The sequence below is a fragment of the Rhamphochromis sp. 'chilingali' genome, assembly GCF_963969265.1.
Source record: "Rhamphochromis sp. 'chilingali' genome assembly, chromosome: 2".
Classification (NCBI taxonomy): domain Eukaryota; kingdom Metazoa; phylum Chordata; class Actinopteri; order Cichliformes; family Cichlidae; genus Rhamphochromis; species Rhamphochromis sp. 'chilingali'.
This window is the reverse complement of record NC_137930.1, coordinates 2,084,049-2,105,042: the sequence shown is the minus strand read 5'-3', so window position 1 is coordinate 2,105,042 and position 20,994 is coordinate 2,084,049. Positions and strand designations below refer to the sequence as shown.

The 20,994-nt window shown below is 43.8% G+C and overlaps 1 protein-coding gene across 1 annotated transcript in view; it reads right to left on the bottom strand.

Annotated features, from left to right (window-relative positions):
- immp2l (inner mitochondrial membrane peptidase subunit 2) overlaps positions 1-20,994 on the bottom strand; it is a 202,566-nt gene that overhangs the window by 8,944 nt on the left and 172,628 nt on the right. The window contains exon 5 of the mRNA XM_080874409.1: positions 4,958-5,060. Coding sequence (XP_080730535.1) covers positions 4,958-5,060 — 103 coding nt within the window. The remainder of the gene's footprint in view (positions 1-4,957; positions 5,061-20,994) is intronic.

Sequence of the window (20,994 nt, the reverse complement as noted above, 5' to 3'; positions counted from 1 at the left end):
GCTAGTGTTGCAGACAGATTTCAATGGTTTTGAAAACAGGAGAGGAGCTTTGATGGACGATGGTAGCAACAAGCATTCATCAGGTGCTGAACAGAATAATGAGCTCCGCCCAGGTGTTTCCAGGTACACGTCACATTACCGTGACTGAACAACAACGCTGGGCGAGAGACTCAAACGGTTCCTGAACGATGAGAATAAAAAACTTTACAGGTGGCCTGCGTGATGGATGCTCAGGGTTTCTTTAATGGTAACCATTAAAGAAACCATTAAAGTTATTGGTATAGTTTAGACTTTTGTAATTCATCCATAATTTTTTGCTTCACTTGTTTTGATTCTATTTTCTTGGATTTCTCTGTTTTGGTTTCACCTTTTAAAGGCGACCGCCCTAATAATTAACAGCTTTTGTGCTTCGTACTTTCCTACCTTCCTCCGTTGCCTCTACGGTTTGCTGTTTTCCTGATTTTGTCCATCGGGTCCTCCTTTGGGGTCTTCATTAGCCTTATTTTTAATTTCCTTGCTTGTTAGTCGAACATCTCTCAGGTTCTTTGTCTCTGTTGCGCCTTTGTTTTCTTTGTATTTTTCCGGATCGTTGGTCAGTGGCTTCCTTTTGCCGTTCAGCGGTCATGCGCCGAATTCCACGCTGCATCACTTAGTCCCGTAGTCTTTTCTTCTCGGCGCTCTCTCGGCTCATTACTTTCTCTGTTTGTGTCCACATCAGGATTGGCTTTTCAGCTCTGAGAGGAAGAAACCTCAGCATCTGGCTGACTCACCGTATTGATCAACACCCCCCCATCAACTCTCTGCAGATGAATTGCGGCCGTTTCATGCTTTGGGCTCAGTAGAAATCTTATTTATTGCACCTATAAACGCTTTAATAGGCCATACTTCCCACAGCGTGAGATCGACTGACATGAAAGCCTGACTCGTGTTGCATATGCATGAAAATCTCCTCGGTTTCACATTTTACAAAGTTCTGAAAACCAAACAAAGAAAGAACATTTTTAACTTAGCAACAAAAGAATGTGGAGGAAAAAGCTCCATACAGCGCTGCACTCGGACCATATAGTGTATATAGAGGTTGTGGGTGTTTTTCTCTGTTTTGTTTTGGACTATTTCTGATCGACCCGAAGGCTGACTGCATCATCTGCTGCACTGAAAGACTGTGAGGTGGGTGGCAGCGAGGACTGCCAGGCTGACTTTAAAAAGAACATTTTATTCAAATGAGACCTCCTCATTGGAGAGGATACATCCTGAATATAGTCAATTGATTTAGCTGTTCGAGTCTATTTCCTGTGGTATGAATATTTGGTAATAATATGAAACTGTCAGCACATTGTGTTTCATGATACAACACAGCTGAGGCTTCTGCTGCTGTGGCTTTGGCCATTTGGCAGCAATGAAAGGGTAATGTGATTTTAGGGACGAGAACGCCGGTGACGTCTGTCACGAGGGGCAGAAGCTGACGTGTGCTCTTCAACTCTGCAATGAAACATCTACTGACAAAGACCACTGCGCTCACACCACCTTTCTGAGCAGCAGAGAAACGTCTCCAGGCTGGAACAGGCCAGAGCTAGTCTGGAGCAACGACTGGATGTCATCCTTCTGTGCCATTAAGCAGTGACAGACAAATAGCTGTGAAAATGGTGACAGGTGTGGATGAAATAAACACAGGTTGATGTTGTTGTTGACTCTGACGTCAGCAGATTTCTTCAAACGTGCTGAAGAAAGAAAAAAACGGCCACAGCTTTGGACTCTGGGTCTGGCAGAAGCTCCAGTTTCACCCCAGCAAACGAGCAGAAGCATCACAAGCTGCAGAATAACGTGAAGCTACAAATATCTGTAAGATACCACAGCCTCACACCTTTCGCTCTTGTATTTGTCCGTGCAGTGACAGTGTTAGACGATTATATGTAAAAGAAAGTTTTCATGTGACAGTCGAGGGAAAGACTGAGTCCACCCCTGATTCAACAGCTTGTAGCAGCAATAACCTGCAGGGAGGATTTTCTCTGTGGCTTCGTCAGTCTCTCACATCACTGTGGAGGAGTTTTGGTCCACTCTTCTTCATATTCTTTTTCGCCTCATTGAGGTTTGCAGCATTCGTTCATGCACAGCTCTCTGAGCTCTGCAGCAGCTCCGTTCTTCTCTTCTTCGGTCGTTCTGTTGCAGACCTGCTGCTGTGCTGGGATCTTTGTCCTGTTGATGACCCGGTTTGGTCCGAGCTTCAGCTGTGGGACACACGGCCTCACACTGACTCTACAGAGGAGCTCATGGTCCACTCAGATCATCGTCCCTCCTCCACCGTGCTGACGGCTGTATGAGGTGTTTGTTTCCTCCAGACGTGCTGCTGTGCGTGATGGACGAACATCTCCACTGTGGTCTCGTCTGTTAAGATGCAGTTTTGGAAATATACACCATGCTGGTATGTTCTCCTTAGAGAGAAGACTCTTTCCCCTGAAGCCCTAAACAAGCCATACTTGTTCACTCTTTGCTAACCAGCTTTTGGATTTTTGGAGTTCTTCTGAGTTTTGCACGGTCTGACCTTGGGGTGAATTCTTTGGAACGTCCAGTGCCGTGAAGACTTGCAGCTGAATGTTTTCAATTTGTGAATAATCTCCCTTAGTATTTGTAGACGGCCTTATAATCCTTCCCAAGATCTTTGCTGACATCTTTCCTCCTTGGCTTGGTTCAAACTAGCAAAAGTGCCATAAGTAGTGGTGCTCACACCAACTGATGATCCTTTAATTAAGTGCATTTGTGCATTTAATAAGCAGCACCTGGCTGGTACTGACCTTTAATATTCTTAATTCCTATGGAAGCAGTAAGCGTGCCATTTACTGAGACTGAAAGTTAATAAATACGCTGAACTCACTGTTTAGTACGTTTTACAGAACCATGGACCAGAACAATCCTAAGGCAGGGTTAGGGTTGATTTCAGCTCCTCTCTATCAGCCCATCCCAGCAGCCATGACATCTGGTCAGACCCCCTTCATAGCAAAGACGTCTAACAGGATGTCAGAGGCAGCAGTTTGTAAGAAGGAGCTGTAGTTTACACCTTCGTAGGAAATTCTCTGCAGATGATCATCATGTGAATCTAAATTACATTTAGCCACAGACTTCACACTGAAACAGCGGTCTTTAATGAAAAGTTGGAACTGAACGGGCGTTTGCTGGAAATACTGAAAGAAAACTCATAATCTGCAGAAGAGTGGTGTGGTCAGAAACATAATAGGAGAGAGGCACAGCATATTTAAAACTCAGCCTCTCTTTGTAGGCTGCCGGTCGTCTCAGGAACAAAGAGGCTCTGCAGAGCTGCTGCTCTATGTGCTCTGGGTTTGAGCTCAGAGGGGATTTCTGCTCAGCTCCTTGGATAGCTTTGCATCAGTGGGAGAGCAGGGCTTTCTGTCTGGCTCTGAATGTGCTGTCCATAGCAAACGACTACTTCTTTGCTGAAAAATTTATCCCGCTCCAACCAACAGGGGAAAAACTACAAATAGCGCAGAGAACAGGAGTCAATATCAGACTTTTAACACTCTTCCTGCCCTGGAGAGATGAGCCTGAAACACGGTGTTAATGAAATCTTTATGTGTCTGTCAGGATGAAAAAACTAGGTCTGCACAAACATCCTGCTTTGTTAACGTACTTGTCAATCTGCCGACCACAACAAAACGCTGAAAGATGGCGCCGAAACAAGCCGTCACTCTGGCTTCCCTACGGACTCTGTGACGCTCGGCTCCAGTCAGGAGGAGAGGACCCAGCTCGGATCGGGACAGGGCAGATGAAACCGGGCCCACAGTATGCAGTGCACGTAAAGGAAACATACTGGAGTTATTTATCCGTGGATTCTCCCAAAGCTCCATGTTCCTTCTTTACCGTTTCCCCCAAACAGTACAGTGTGCTGCAGTAATGCCTTGCTCACAGCTTCATTATTTCTCCTTCTGTTTAAGCCATAATAAAGCTTTACACCACATTTATGAACAAAGTGTGAATCTCGACTTTGACAGTGAGATTTTTGCGAGACTTTGGGTCCTCATTAGTCAGGTCTCCATGGCAACGCTGACGCGTGTGTGTGTCTATGATAAATTTGTTTTCAGGTTCACGTCTGTCCATCAGCCTACTGGGTGAGGAGCTAAAACTCTGCAGAGGGATTTAAAACACACCTAATTTTAAATAAACGATTGTAAAGGAATTAATTCATTATTAATTATATTAAAGAACATTTCAATCACAGGTTTAATCGAAGCCCAGATTTGGATCCCGCTGAAACATTTTAAACTTGTAGTGTATGCAAGAACACACATATGGACACAAGTATGACGCAGCCTGCACACATCACACCTACAGGAGCTGCTCGACCGTCTCTGCACTCAGTGATGTCTCTGACACACTGTGCAACCAGGTAAAGATGGTGGTTGGTGTATAATTCGGTTTTTTGATGTTTGGGACTGACTGCAGGTAGCTTCAGTGATCAGTGCAGAGGTTTGCTGTCAGGAGGCAACCTTAGTCTAATCTGGAGGGATCATTCAAACAGACTGTTGAAGGTTTGCAGTTAATCAACATCCATTTTATAGAGTCAGACAGATTCCAACACGTAATCCACCAACGGTTTGGACCTGTGCAGGATATACTGGACAAAGGATGATGAAGATGGAGCTGCCAGCAAGGAGGAAAAGAGGAAGCCCTCAGAGGAGGTTCATAGATGCAGTGAAGGAGGCCGTGCAGAGGGCTGGAGTGATTGTGGTGAAATAGAAGTTAAGGAAGAAGAGGTCTCTATCAGGCCATCACAGCAGCTGCAGCATCATCTGCAAAGTCATGTGTTTTTATACTGATGAAGATTAAGAGACGTAACCCAATACTGTTTCCTTACTGTGTATCGCAGACTGACTGAAAACTCCTGAACATAGAAGATGTTTCTACCAAAGGAGGGCATCAGTGTCACTGCAGTGGGATGAGTGCTTACCGGTCCAAAGCTGTTGCTGTCCAGACTGTGGCCGTGATGATCTCCCTCGATCCAGAAGTGACCATCTGGAACTCGAACATAGCGGTTCTTGTAGGCCAGAGTCCTGAAAAGATGGAAAATGAGATAAACTTCTAAGAAAGCAAGAACTTTGTTTTCAGTCAGACGTTCATTATAAATTCATTCAATTTAATCGAGAAGACATTGTCGAGATGACCTGCTGAAGTTAGGGTTAGGGCATCACAGTGGGAAAGAAAGCTGATGGAGGGAACTCTGAACTTGGCATGGTTGTTGGTGCCAGACAGATTGGTCTGACTGTTTCAGAAACTGCTGATCTGCTGGGATTTTCCCACAAACCCATCTTTAGTGTTTACAGAGGTCGGACTGAAAACAAAAAATCCAGTGAGCCACAGTAATCCAGTAACGTGCCTTGCTAATGTCAGGGGTCAGAGGAGAGTGCCCAGATTGGTTCAAGCTGACAGAAAGGCAGCGGTAGGTCGAATAACAACCAAAGCCTGCAGAAGAGCATCTGTGAGTGCACAACATGTTGAACTTTGAGGCAGAAGTCCACACTGGGTGTCGCTGCTGCCAGCCTAAAGCTGCATTTCAGAGTCTCACCAGAACTGCAAAATAGAAAAGCATTGAAACATCTTTTGAGTCTCGATTTCTGCGGCGACATTCGGACGGTAGGGTCAGAGTATGACGTGAACAACATGAAAGCATGGCTCCATCCCGCCTGTATCAGCAGTTCAGGCTGGCTGTGGACTGACTGCAGGAGAGTTTTTCCTGGGTCCCAACTGAGCATAATTTAAACTCCGCAGCCGACCTGAGTAATGTTTCTATGTCCATCTCTTTGTGACCACAGTGAACCATGATGGCTCCACTCATGCTGAGAGGACCACAATTAAACTCCTCAATTCAAACACAGAAATACAACAAAATCAAATGTCGCCATTTATATTCAGACTTCAGGCAGCATTACATTTAATGCAACACCAGCATTGGAAAATTATTACTGTTAAACTGCAGCGATGACAGCAACTACACCCATTTTTACTGATGCATGAAATAAATCAGGTTCCAAGTATTGATGGCAGTGATAATAAAAGAAAGAAATGTTCACCAGAATTATGATGGTTTTGTAATTTCCACTGTTTGTTTTCAGTTCAGTTTAGGGTCAGTTAGTTATTTCAGTTATATATTTATATTTTATCACACCCAGCTTTATTCTTTGATTTAACTTTGGATATCTATGACGACCCGACTCAAAAACAGAACTGACTAGGACTAGGAATGACTAGGAACAAAGCTAGCGGGCTAACTGTAGCCTGCATGATGTTATTTTTTTCAGTCACAATACAGTAAAAATATAATGACAACTATTCACAAGGCAACTATACAGGCTGCCTGGATGGAGGCAAGCTGCCCAACTTGGACTGACTGCAGTCACTCACACTTTCACACTTAAAGTTCATTTACTCTGAATCAGATGATGAGGTTGTAAACTTCAGCCTTTTCCTGTAGTTTTTTCCCAAAACTGACAAAAACAACAAGTGAACCAAGCAAGTCTCTTTAAACCAAATGAGAATGTTTAGTCCACTTATCCGCTCTTTAAGTCTGACGTCATTAGCCGTTTCTGGGTCCAAAGTCAAACGAACACTGCACCATCGCTGAGAGTTACATAATAAATAAAATGATCAGCATTCTGCTTTACCAGGTGTAACAATTAAGTTTAACATCCAGGCATCCATGAAAACAGGATTTATGAAGTTTAACAGAGTTAGAAGTTAGCGGAAGTTAGCTCGCTAGCTTCCACCTAAACATGATATAGCATGTTCTGAGTGAGAGGTTTCTGAATAAATTAAAACGTACAGCTCTGCTGTCACTTCCAACATAAATGAAGACAGAAAACTAAACAGCAGTGACGTTTGTAGGGTTACTGAAGTTTGGCTAGCTGCTATATAATGATGTGGTAAATGGACTGATTCTTACATGGCGCTTTTCTACTCTCCCAGAGTACTCAAAGTGCTGTATACACTCATTCACACTCATACAAGCACTTGTATATTCAAGTGCAATCTAACCAACATTCACACAACTTGGGGTTAGAAACTTGCCCAAGGATAATTTGGCATGCAGACTGGGGAAGCCAAGGATCGAACAACCAACCTTCCAATCAGTAGCTGATCTGCTACGTGATCGCTAGCGACACAGCTATGTTAGCATAAACACACTGAAGCCTGCAGGATGAACACCAACTTTTTTCCACTGGATAAAAGCTAACGTGAGGGTTCCTGATGGTTAGAGACAAATGCAATCGCATGGCAGGATGCTGTAAATGGACCAAACTTCAGTCAGGAGAACAACTGAGATAATCCATCCACAATACGAGGTTAGTCATTCATATACTGCTACATGGGCTGGAGTTACATCATAAGGGTTTAAAAACTGAGCTTTAAAATGAAGAGCGATGATAAAAACTGAGAGAAGCCGACAGTGATCACTGACTGTTTTGAGGGGCTTGTTCAGATTAAATAGAAAAAGATACAAAACATTAAAACATGTTAAAAACACAACAGCCTTAATAAACGTAGGGTAGTTTGGGCTGGAAGCAGGATTCATACGTCATCACTTAAAGACCGGAGTGGCCAGATTGCATTAATTCTACTGCTAGCTGCTATTCCACACTTACCGTTTGTGTACTCTGCACATATATGGTACCTGTTGTATCTCAGATTGCAAAACACACCCAACTACAGGAGGGCGCTTAGCTCAAATTGCAGCATACACCTGGTAGCTGTGTTGGATTGAGGTTGGATCACATTCACAACATAAACAAACTGCTCTGGAGTTCATTTGAAACCTGATCGAGATGTGTTTTTGGTTCACACCAGAACAACTGTAAACTGATAATTGCTGTGTCTTATCATCATTTCATTGCCTTAGTGATGCACTAAAGTCACTCTGACGACTGCAGCTGACTGCGAGTTGTCCGAGACCTGGTCCTCATCTTCAAAGGTAACATGGATGCAAGTTGTTTGCACACGGTTGGAATCATTTTGATTGTGTTACGGTCTCTAACTGTAGCATTAGCTAATGTTAGTGGTGTTGCTGGTATATCTCCAAAAGTTGATTCTGTTCATCTGGACGTAGCGTTTTGTGGGAGAAACATTTCATCACTCATCCAAGTGACTTCTTCAGGCTCAGCTGACTGCAGGTTTCAATCTTATAAACAGGACATTTGCATAATGAGTGAAACCAGCCCACTGAAGGAGCAGTGGGCTGGGAGGTCAGTTCCTTAATCTTAATTATGCAAATTCTCATGACCATTGATCAACAACCACTGATCAATGGCCATGAGTCCCATTCACAGAGAGTTGGGGAATGGCTACAATCACAAGTGCATTTTCTGCTTTTAGCATGTTTCAGACTTTTTGTATTGTGCTTTTAATCTTAACAGTTTCTGGAAACCAAACAGGAGCTCACAAAATGATCTCCAGCGGTAAACTGATCAAAGTGTTCATGTGGGAAGACAAAAAAAAGAAGATGAAAATCAGGAGAGAATAGCCGTTAACGTTTTCATTGACGGTGGATCAAATTATCGCCTTCATTTCATTATCCTTAATCATCAGCCTCCAAATCATCTCCTGCAGCGTCACTTCCCTCCGTCACCTTATCGCTCAAACAAAGATCTGATCAGAGGATTCAGCCTAACAGAGGTGGTGGAGGGGGGCGGTGCTCATCTCGTCCTGCAGCCGCTTCAGTTAGCTCGTCGCGTTTATGAGGAGAAGGTCCGACGCCCTTCATCATCCCTCTGGACTGTTACGAGGCTGTTCCAGCCCTGATTTATCATCCAGCTTGGGAACATTGTGAATTATAGCCTCAGTGACTTTTTAAATGGAAATTTGTCTGCAATTCCTCACGCATGTGTGTGTGTGTGTGTAGGTTGGTCCTGCAGGCTGACCAAAGAGGCCTTGGATACATAAATATTGATTTAGCCATAGCAGCTGAATTTACTGACTCGCAAAGGAAAAGAAATAAGAGAAAACAAGCTGGGACCTTTTTGCAGAAATAAAAAGGTTGCAGTTTATATGACACCAATTCTCTGCTACATTTGACAAGGAATGAGTATGAAATCTTTAAAGAACCAAGGACAATTGAGTTTACTGCATTTAGTCTTTCATTCGACTCAGCTTGGTGTGCTGTGGTGATGAATCAGAGCTACAAGAAAAAGAAATCATCATCATTTGTGGTTTAAAAATCCATCCCAGCAGTTATTTTTTGATGAAATGTAAATTTTCTAATTAACTTTTTTTCCATTAACATGCCCGCCGTGCTTCTACATCAATTAGTGCGTTCTCCACGTGCACCTTTCAAGTGAGTAAAAAGGTGCGACCTTGATGTTATCTCCACAGCGAAATTAGCAGCAGAGCTGTGGCCTCCCAATCTGTTTTTAATATCTTTAGTGCCTTTGAGCAGAATTTCATAGAAAACCTAGAGAAAGCTGCGTCTTAATAATCCCAGTTTGGGAAAATGCTGCATTAGAAGCACTCGCAGCTACACCGACTGAGCTTTTACAGTTAAAGTGCTTCACAAGTAAACTTACTTTCATATCTGTCGGTGTCTGGTTTTCTTTGAGGTCTTTCTGGATTACAAAAGAAAATAATATGCATAATGTAAAAGGTATTTTACTGCTACAAAGGCTCTCCCAGAGAGACGAAGAACATGCATTTTATAAATATACATATAACTGGATAAATGCTGCATAAGAATCTCTCAGAACTGACGGAGCTTACTGCACTGGCTTTGAGCTCTTTGAGTAAAAGCGTAACATATAGAGTCATGTGGAAGTCTTCTCATGTTATGAGTACGTGTTTGACTGATCCTGTTGTTATAGCTGTGTGTTGTAGTTTGTCATGTATGCATCATGTGGTGTATTATGTAGTTTGTGTACGGACCAAATCTGGGGGGGATGCTGCAACAGTCTCCATGCTGCAGAGAATGCACTGTGGATAGTAACGGCTGCATGGTGAGGATTGCTTTTGATTTCTCAAGCACATTTAACACCATCCATCCACTCATAACGAGCACGAGCGTCAGGGTGATCCTGGGCTTTCATGATACCTTTGAACTGGTCTTTTTCCAGAGTGGAAAGATTGTACAGCATACATCTTTAATGACTTTAAGAAAAACTGTTTGGGGGTTTTCTCTGATCCCCACGGGTCAAAGGTATACATATAGGCTCAGATATATACATATATGCCCACTAATATATGGTTAAATAACTCTTAGCAAGTTGCTCCTCAACCAGACGTTTTTGGTACCCATCAACATCATCCCAGCATAATCCAGTCTCATATTTTTCCACTCTTCGTAGCAGAATTGGAAAACTGTCACTAAACTGTCCACGTTTCAGCCATCTAGCTGTTGATTTGAGAAGTTGAAGAATTTAGATTCATTATTCCATCCACTGTGGCTAATGTACCAGGACCACTGGCAGATACTACCGCCACCATGTTTGACAGCTGTTGCACTGTTCTTAGGTTGAAAGTCTCATCTTTACTCCTCCAAACATACTTCTTGTCTTTGTGGCCACATAGCTCAGTCTTGGTCATGTCTGAAAACCGTACATGGACAACTGCAAAAGTTTTGATTTTGTAGCTTCTGTCTTTGTTGGCACCCTCTCAGTCAATGGAGATGCAAAACTGGCCTCACTGTTGACGCAGGTGTTCCAGCAGTTTCCAGTTCAATTCAATTTTACTTATACAGCACCAAACCACAAACGCCTCAAGGTGCTTTATATTGTAAGGTAGACCCTACAGAGAAAACCCAACAATCATATGACCCCTATGAGCAAGCACTTTGGCGACAGTGGGAAGGAAAAACTCCCTTTTAACAGGAAGAACCAGGCTCAGGGAGGGGCGGGGCCATCATGGAAGGCTTGAGCCTCGGTGGTTCCTTAACATCCTAACCAATTTCCTCAAACCTGAGATGAACAGTTTGGGTCTTCTTACAGACCTCAGTAAAGCAGTGACACACCTAAATAACTTACACTAACATACAGTTGTTGAACTGATGATCTTGAAATCTGCAATTGTTTAGAAATGGTTCAGAGATGGTTGCTAACGTGTTTAAATCTGGTGTAAATCTTGTGCAATCCTTCCACACTGGAACAGTTCAAAGAAATCATAAAAGCTCAAGGTTACCCTGACATTCATGCTTGTGATGAAGGGGTTACATGAAGAGGATGTGGAATCTTCAATACCCCGCATCCAGACTGACAGCTAGACAACAAGTAGCTCCAACTTTCAGAAGAAGGAACTGCTCTCAGAGCTGGAGATCGACAATGTACAACACAAATGCTACAGCAAGGGGGGGGGGGACATCAGGTCATTCTGGGTGTCTCTCATCTACTAGCATTTCTACTAACGTCTCATCAATGGGTGCTAACTGAAGGCCAGACAGTCCTGATCCCCGAGGATCATCTACCAAGGTGATGCCCTGTCCCCACTGTCGTTCTCCGTAAGCCTGAACCCCCTCAGACTACGGAGTGGAGCAGTTGTCAGCCACCTCCTCTACATGGATGACATCAAGCTGTATGCCAAGAGTGAGCGAGACATCACATCATCCACACCGGCAGGATATACAGCAATGATACTCAGACTGGAGACGTGTAGTCGGATAATAACAAAGAGAGGGAAAGTAGTCAAAACCGAGGCGCTCAAACTACCAGAAGGCAACATCGCAGACATCGAGGACAGATACAAGTACCTGGGGATCCCGCAGGCAAATGGGAACCATGAAGAGGTCGCTAGGAAAGCTGTAACCCAGACCCAGCACCCTGAGACTGTATAATAAATGGAAGGAATGAGGCCGGGAACTGATAAGTGTCAGTACCACTGTTGAAGATGAGACAACATCCACGAGTACATCAGGAAGATGCCCACAACCGACCGAGTGCTCAGTGAATACCTCAGACAACAGAAACTCAAGAAAGAGGAGGAAGGAGAGGAGCCATCATGGAAGGACAGGCCCCTGCACGGTATGTACCACCGGCAGATAGAGGTGGCTGACATCCAGAAGTCCTACCAGTGGCTGGACAAAGCTGGACTGAAAGACAGCACAGAGGCACTAATCATGGCAGCACAAGAACAAGCTCTGAGCACAAGATCCATAGAGGCTGGGGTCTATCACACCAGGCAAGACCCCAGGTGCAGGCTGTGTAAAGATGCCCCAGAGACAATCCAGCACATAACAGCAGGGTGCAAGATGCTAGCAGGAACATCTGTGCCGAGTATGGCCTGGAAGTCCTGAGGTCAAAATCAGACATGCACCCTAGGGTGGTGGAGAATGACTGTGTCTAAGATCCTGTGGGGTATATCTTGCTGTGGTCTGCTGGGGGGAAGGGGGGGGGGCATCTGAGCTGGTAACACCGACAGACTGAACAAACTGATGAGGAAGGCGGGCTCTTTGATTGGCTGCAAACCGGACACTTCTGTTGCTGAACAAGCTGTTATCCATCATGGATCATGCTGACACCCTCTGCACCACTTACTGGACAGGCAGCTGTGTCCAGTGTGTTCGTGGGGTAACTGCCTCATCTCACAGAATGAACAACTCCACCCAGCATGACATCCTGGTTCCTGCTGTGGGAGTGAGTTGCTCCAAAGTTTCCTGGAGTAAGTTTTAGTGGTGGAAACTCGAAGAGAGAAAACAGGCACCCAAAATAAAGAGATCTGACTCAGACCGTCCAATTTACCTGGTAACTGAGACACAAAGTCAGAAAAGAATCATATGTACCAAACAATCACACAACTGCTTGAGAAAAGCATGATCACAGAGTCCATTCATGCTCAAAATGATCTCATCCTCATCTAAAATATCTCATATTTTGGCTTTGTGACTCACACACAGCTCCAACAAGCCTGTGATCCACTTAGTTTTTTTTAATAACAGAGCTTCAGAAGTCTTCCGGCGTGTCCCCAGACTAACCTGAGATGGACAGGATCTTGTTTCGGAGGGCTGAACTGGGACACACTCGCCCCAAATGTACTTATCCACAGAGAAATGACAAAAAGAGCGCAGAGTGACGCCACAGACGCCTCGAAGAGCTTCCAGATGCTACAAACTGCCTCATCATCACTGTGTGAACACAGCAGTGGATTTTTCACCGGCTCTTCTCCACAGAGGGCTGGTGTGCGTCACTAAGATGATGAGGGAGATGTTCCACTCACACACAGTCACATTTTTACTGTGACACACACACACACACCTCCTTCCATCAGTGTTAACAGCAGCTGATGGATGTTACAGCAGAGGTTGGGAGGAGTTTAATGAGGCCGAGGTGGACAGCTGCTGAGAGATCCACACGGTCAGGTAAACCTGCTGCCTGCGCTCCTCAAGGCCAGTTCAGATGATTAGGTGTTTGGACCGGACACGTCGATAACGATCATTACATCTCCATCTGTTCATGCAGGGAAATTCCAGTGCTAATAAAGTTTTCCACTAATTTTCCCTCCTAACGAGTCCGCGTGTCTGCTCTATGATTTCTGACATCGGCTGTCAGACACTACAGACACGGCTCAGCATAATTGGATGGAAATATGTGCACTGAGAGATTTACAGGTGGGTCTCAGCATGTATGGATTCCTGAACTGTCCTGTGTAAAGATCAAACCGAGTACTAAAGCTGCCAGAGACACAGGATTAGCTCTTTCTGGAAGTACTTCTGATAAAAACATATGAACTCTGAAAGCTGGTGCTAAATTCATGCAGCTCTGAACAATATTTCATACAAATAAATACTGATAATTAGACGTGCTTTCAGAATATTTACCGATTCTAACTTCACTGTAGATGTTATGTAAACATAAATGGTTGTTTCTCTCTGTTAGCACTGCAATACACTGGTGACCTATCCCAGGTGTACTCGACCTGGGCGCCCACTTCCGATTACAAGGTGACAGCACGGGTTGGCTGGCTGGAACCGGTCTCTACTCACAGACAGACCGGCAAAGGTTTGCTGATAACTGCAAACATATTTCGACCTATCAGAGTCCGTCTGCACCGACGACTGTGACTCGTCTGCGCTGCAGTTCTCAGCTCGTTGCATTCTCATTATAAAAGCAAAGTTGCTGAGCTCCTTTGTCATTCTGCAGTTGATTCTCCTCTTTCAGAGCTGCTTTAATTCTTGATGTTGCAGATTCAACAAGGAAGCATTCCTCAGAGATTTTGGTCCGTGATGACGTCACACAGTCACTGATAATGAAAATCTCCCATAAAATCACATCTTAAAGGCGTTCTACTGCAGCGGTCACCAACCTTTTTTGCCGGTTTATGTCCAACAATGTTTTCACGGACCGACCTTTAAGGTGAGATTATTATAAGATTTATTCATAACACACGGGAAAAGACCCAGGGAAACTGAGTTAACGATAAAAACCCTGAAAAACTAAAATTTCACACCCGAGCCTCAACTCGGTACCAAACAACTCACGGACCAGTACCGGTCTTTGGCCCAGGGGTTGGGGACCGCTGCTCTACTGGACTGAGATCTGTGCCTGTGGAAGTAATGTGGGTACAGGGAACTCATCGTTATGTTCTATGCACAAGATAGTCTGCGGCGCGGTGTGTTATCCATCAGAAGGAGGAGGAGGGATGCACATGGTCAGCAACAACACTCGGGTAGGCTGTGGAGTTCTGAGCGCCCCGGTGTGTACCAGGAAGATATCCCCACACCATCACACCAGCAGCAGCCTGACCTGTTGACGAGGGGCAGGATGGAGCCAAGCTTTCATGCTGTTTAAACCAAACTCTGCTCCTACTATCTGAAGCTCGCACGCAACGTGTTTCCATTATGGGATCGTGTGAACTGTTTCCTGTTTCCTGTTCTTAGCCGACAGCAGCGGTCTCAGTGTGGTCTTCTGCTGCTGCAGTCCATCTGCTTTGAGGTTGCTGCCATGTGATTGGCTGTTTAATGTACCAAATAAAGTAAAGCTGTCGACGAAGAATTAAAATGAATCAGCGTAAACACAAAAGAGGACGATCTTTAGCTCGTGTGATGATCAGAGTATCGATCAAAGGTTTTGGCAGACTTCTCAAACTGTCGTACTGCACAGTACTGCTAAAATCATCCAGCGTGTATATCATCTCCATCTCCTGATTCAGATGGTAACATCACACATGCAGCACCCACATGATGCATCAGGTCACATCAGCTAACTGTGACACAGAAAGCGACCGCGCTCTGACAGGCAGCACGCGCCAGCCTGGCAACCAGCAAACACCATAGCGAGACCCTGCAGCAGCGCGCCAGACACTGAGAGGAAGTGGCAGATCGTACCGCCGCGTTCACGTATCATAACACGCCATCGTCATGTGATTCAACCTGGCAGCTGTTGGAGTCAGACGCCTCTGTGCAAATTACAGGTCACCTGCTGGTGATGGGATGAATAATTAACCAGCCTGTGATGGGTTTCATATCAGAGGTGGCGCTGATGACGCTCAGCCCGTACCACCCTATCAGGTCAGCATGAATCACAGCTGAGCCCAGAAACGCCCGCCACATAGAAACAACAGCTTCACAGACTCGCCCCCGAACAGCCCACGCTGCTCGTAAATCTCCCGTTGGTGCTGTCAGGACACACAAAGTGCGACCTGTGGCCTGCTGCAGGAGAATCGGCGGATCTGAATTAATAGCAGCACATCAATAAAGTTTATTTGTCTGTTAAAGCTTTAAAGGTCTCCTTCCAGCAGGAAGCACTGACATGAAGAGTCGCTCCAGCTCCAACCAAGCGATTCACACAATAACACCTTAAATAATGTCTTCATACGGGAAAGAAGTCTTTCATTTGCACATAGAAAGCTCACGAGTCCTTCAGCAGTTTAAACAGCAGATGAACCTTTATGGACCAAACAACCAACACCCTCATATGTTTGGAAGACACTCGAGGTTAAAGGGCAAATTTACAACTAAAAGTCACCATGCTCACTGTCCTTGTTGCAGGAAGTGCAGAATGGTGAGATTGGCTTTACTCTGACAGAGAACCAATCACGAACATGGTGTTGGTCAAAATGCTGAAGTAGAAGCTCAAAAATGAGACTTTACTGACCACCTTTTACATTTGTAACATGCTTCATAGCTGTCTGTCCATTTTAAAGCAGATGCCACATTGTAGGTTTAAGTGCCATTATTTTTCCATCCAATCAAATGTGTATCCTGGTCTCTTCCTATGCTGAAACAGGAGGCATCCTATCCTATCAAATCACCTCAAATGTTTTAAACACCATGGATCTCATTCTGTTCAGTCAATACTCGTGCTCGTGATCGGGGTAAGTAAATAATTCATTAGCTTTGGTGCTACGATGCTCCACCCGATCTTCTCTTCTCATGAACAACATAAACTTCTTGACTCTAGGTGGCGACTTAATGTGGACTTTTCCAGCTTTTCAATTTTGGCCGTCTGGATCTTGGTGTTCAGAAACCAGACATGAAATTCTAATTTTAATAACAGGAGGAGGCTCATTCACACCGATATCTCTGTTATCATCAGTAGTGGTATACCATGGTCCTTTAACAGGAGTAAATTAAGAAACACAAGCACATTATAAGCTCTCATTGAGGAGTCCTGCAGCAATTTTCCAAAAGATAAGAAAGCCATAATAAATTCCCATCATGTTGGGGGAGGAACTTTCAAAATTCAGCATTGCCCTACCTGCAGAAAACTCATCTTCAAAGAAATAATAAAATAATTATTAACCATAAACAAACCTCTTAAGATTACTTTAATTAACAGGGGCCAGAGGAGGAGCCAGACATTTGAAACACCCGGGGCTTAGCCCTAAAGGGTAGTATGCATGTGGGATTTTTTTTTTTTTTTTGAGGGGGGGGGGGGGGGGGGGACTTAACCAAGACATAACCACAATCAGAACCAGATGATAGTAGCACTAAAAATCATCATAGACCTGCACTACACTTATTTATTTAATTCTACCAAAGTCCAATATTTAGATTGAGAAAAGTTTATATAATTATTTAGCCTTGTTGTGCAAACAAGCCTGCAGAACTTAATAAATATAGAATTTGAAAAATAGCAAACCTAAAAAGAAACACTAGGTACGAGATACATGAGTACCTATGATACGGTGATACTTTTAGTAAGCAACCATTTGACTAACATGTGTGTCTCACCTGCTCTTGTTCATCTCTGTTCTGTCCTCATTCTCCATCTCAATCTCTGCTCCTCTCTCTCTCTCTTTGTGCTGACAATCATCAAATATACAGTTGAAACCAGATATTTACAAACTCTTCAGATCAAAACAAACACTTTTTTAATTGTAACATCAAATCAGACTAAATGTTTATTTTTTTAGATTGATAAATATAAAAAACATATTTGTTAACTTTAAGAGTAAAGAGAGAAACTGTCTGTGTTTTTTAATTGCAAATGGCACCAAATTGTATTCAAACTGAGCCACACTTATGGAGCTCCACAGTTCTTTTCCTGGTGTTTTGGTTGACATCTCTTGATTTTCCCATTTCAAAGAAGAAGGCTCTGTGTTTTGCCTTATATGCATCCACAGCTGTGCCACCAGTTTACTCACATGGACTCTACTAACCTATCAGAAGCTTCTTCAGCTCAGAATGGAATCGTCTGGAGTTTTCTTATTAATTAACAATAAACTTAGTGTACATGTACTCCTAAATTTAATGAAAGTGATAAAAAATAGACAGCTCTGTCTCTCTTTATTCTGACATTTAACTAATTCAAAATATATTTCAATATTTATCTAAAACAAAAGTTTACTCTAAATTGATGTTGTACAGTAAAAATGTTTTATGTTTTCTCCCTAAAGTGTAAATATCTGGTTACAAATGTGAATATCCTGCTGTGTACTGAAATCCCTCTTGTTTTGCATAGAAATATACTGAACAACATACAAAGCATAATATATAAAATAACATTTACCTGAGTTTTTTCTTTGAAAGAACCCTCGAATGTCCATTCTTATATTTCAGTACATAACTGAAACCGAATTAGTCGGGGAGGGTAAGAACTGAAAATATGAAATAAACACACGTAAGCTAAGACTCTCTAAAAAATAGCATTTGTTCGGCTTTTCATTTCGCCATTTGTTGATTCACTTGAAGAGCAAGTAAAATAATATTGGTCAAGTGATCAGTTTCATATCAATCTTTCGTGATTCACCGTCATATTTACATTATTTATACGGTACGAATGATTTGCTTTGGTACCTGGTCAAACTTAAGCTCTCCTTAGTATGGCTGGCTCCGTCTCTCCAACAGTGCACTCACAGGTAGCAGCTGCCCCGCCCCCTCGCTCAGTCGCTTAGTGCCTGAGCTTGGATCATACCAATATCAGGGGGGGATTCATGCACAGTCGTAAATTCCCACAGTGTGCACTATGTGCTTCGAATATTGTGTGTACTTTTTGTTTTATACAGTTGTCAGCCAGGCCTCTAACTATGAAAAAATTACACTCCAAAATACCCCGGGCTTCTGACAAAACAACCCGGGCTTAAGCCCCGTAAGCCACCCCCACGCTCCGCCCCTGACAGGGGCTGAAAGTTGAACCAAAATAAATCTAAAATCAAATAAACCCTCGTTTGGATCCCCCCACTACAAGGGGATCTGGGAAGGTCCAACTGGTCTCCCTTCTTAAAGATGGGAACCACCATCCCAGATCTCCACGCAATGTTGTAGCGGCGTGTCAACCAAGACAGCCGACAACATCCAGAGCCTTTAGGGACCCAGGGTGAATCATTCACTCCAGGGACCAAGCAGCTGTTTAACTGCCTCAATGTTGGTTCTGTTGGCTTCATCAGGTGGTGGCCTCTAGATCGCACTGGAGTGGGTAGCAGTTGAGTGTGAAGCGGCATGAATGAGAATTAGCACCTCCAAGTCTGAGGCCTGGTTCTCAACTGCAAATGGGTGGAGTGCCCACTCTGGGTGGAGGAGTTTAGGCATCTCTGGGTCTTGTGGGGAGCGAGAAATCGACAGATGGATTGGTGAAGTGGCTGCAACGATACGTAAGCTGTGCCGGGCTGTTGTGCTGACGAGAGCTGAGAGTGAAAGCAAAGTTGTTGATTTAGCGGTTGATCTATGTCCCCACCCTCACCTGTGCTCAACTCAGCTCTGACCGAAAGAACGAGATTATTGTGGCGAATCCACTTAGCCAAAAAATGGATCGGACATCAATTGTAGAAACGAGTCTTTATATAAGGCTTCAAAAAGGGGAATGTACAACAAATAAACTGCTCGACATCAGAGCAACATATAATGGCTTCCCGAAACTTTCCTTGCTAGCTAAAACCTGAGTAACTTTCATCTACCACAAAGGATTCTGGGAAACGCAGTTTTCTAATGAAATACCTTTTAAATGCTCAATTTTAGCAGAAAATTAAATCTATAATTAACAGCTCTCACTAAACATGTGGCTAACACTTAAATCACTTACAAAATAACCAAAATGCTGTTATCAAACAAAAATCTGCGATAAAGTTACAACAGAGATTGAATTGGCGCAAATCAGCTTCCTCTGAAGGGTAGCTGGGCTCTCCTTAGAGACGGGGTGAGGAGTGGTACTCCAATAATCACACAACTGGCATAGTAACTCCAACTTTAATGGTCGCCTTCTTTTGTACAACCACAGAAAAAACGGACCCTCCAAACTTCTCCACCCCCTTTCCCGCCTGCGCGTAGCCATGCCCCACCCCCACTGGACACTTGCGCAGTAGGACACATACATCTTAACAAGGAGTTCAATCATTTGGGAGAGACTCAGAGTAGAGATGCTACAGTGGAGCCAGCTCTGGTGGTGGTTTGGGCATGTCGAGTTAGGAGGTGGTCCTGGGGTTGGCACAGGACACACTTGACAGATTATGTCTCTCGGCTGACCTGGTAACGCCTCGGTGTTGCTGTGGATAAGCTGGCGGAGGTGACTGGGAAGAGGCAAGTCTGGGCTGCTCTGCTTAGGCTGCTGCACCTGAGCCCAGGTGAGCAGTAAAAAAATTAAATAAACAACAGATAAATTGGTGTAATACGAGCACATTTTGGGGCGTAATTTTAGCTCTCTTTGGTCAAACCTTCTCTAAAATACTGTGATGTGCAAAGACAAAGCAAAAACATGAAGAAATATAAAAATGAGACATAAAATCTTATCATTACTGGGACCATGAGACATCTTTATGTGCATTTTTATTGGGAAAAAAAGGGGGGGGGGCTGTTTACCTATTTACCATTGGCTCTGCTGCTTTTCCGAGTATCAGAGGAAGGACAGAAAAAAATAGCCCAGTGGAGCAGTGTTGGTGTTTAATTGCATTGCTTGTCTCATTCTTCAGCTAATGTGGAGGCTTAATGGACTCTGCTGGCCTCGGCTTCAGAGCAGATGACAGCTCGTCAAGGTGATTGACAGGCGTGGGGGCGGAAATTTGACCGAGTCCATTTGAAGGAGAACTAAGAATAGGCCAACTGTCTCAAGACATAAACTTTAAAGATAATTCAGCAGTGAATCATCAAGAGGAGGAAACTGCTCCAACTGTTTGTGCACTGACTCAGTGTAACTGCAGTTTTTATTGAAAGACTTCATGGCATAAGAAAAAAAATTAAAGGTGTAATTAATAACAGCATGGCAGCGGTTTTTATCGTGTGACAAAGCTTATAAGAAAGGCCCATTTCTAATCAGACCCAACCCACAGTTGGTGAAAACACAATAAAAAGCAGCTAAGAGTAAATAATAATGAACCCACGTAAGACTGAAGCCCAGCTGTGGTTTAAACCAAACCAGCTCAATCTAACAGGCGGTTTTAATGCTTTTAATGCCTTTGCTGCCTAAACCACACGGTTTGAACCACATATCTTTGTTGGGCAAACCTGACCAAGAAATTTTGTTGCTTAAACTGCATCAGAAGCGAATATGTTGGCCTCTAGCAGTCCTTCAAACTTCTTATGTCTGTCAGTTCTTAATTGTAAGCCTGTAGGGTATAAAAGTGCTGTAGAAGAGCTAGTCCATTTACACTGCA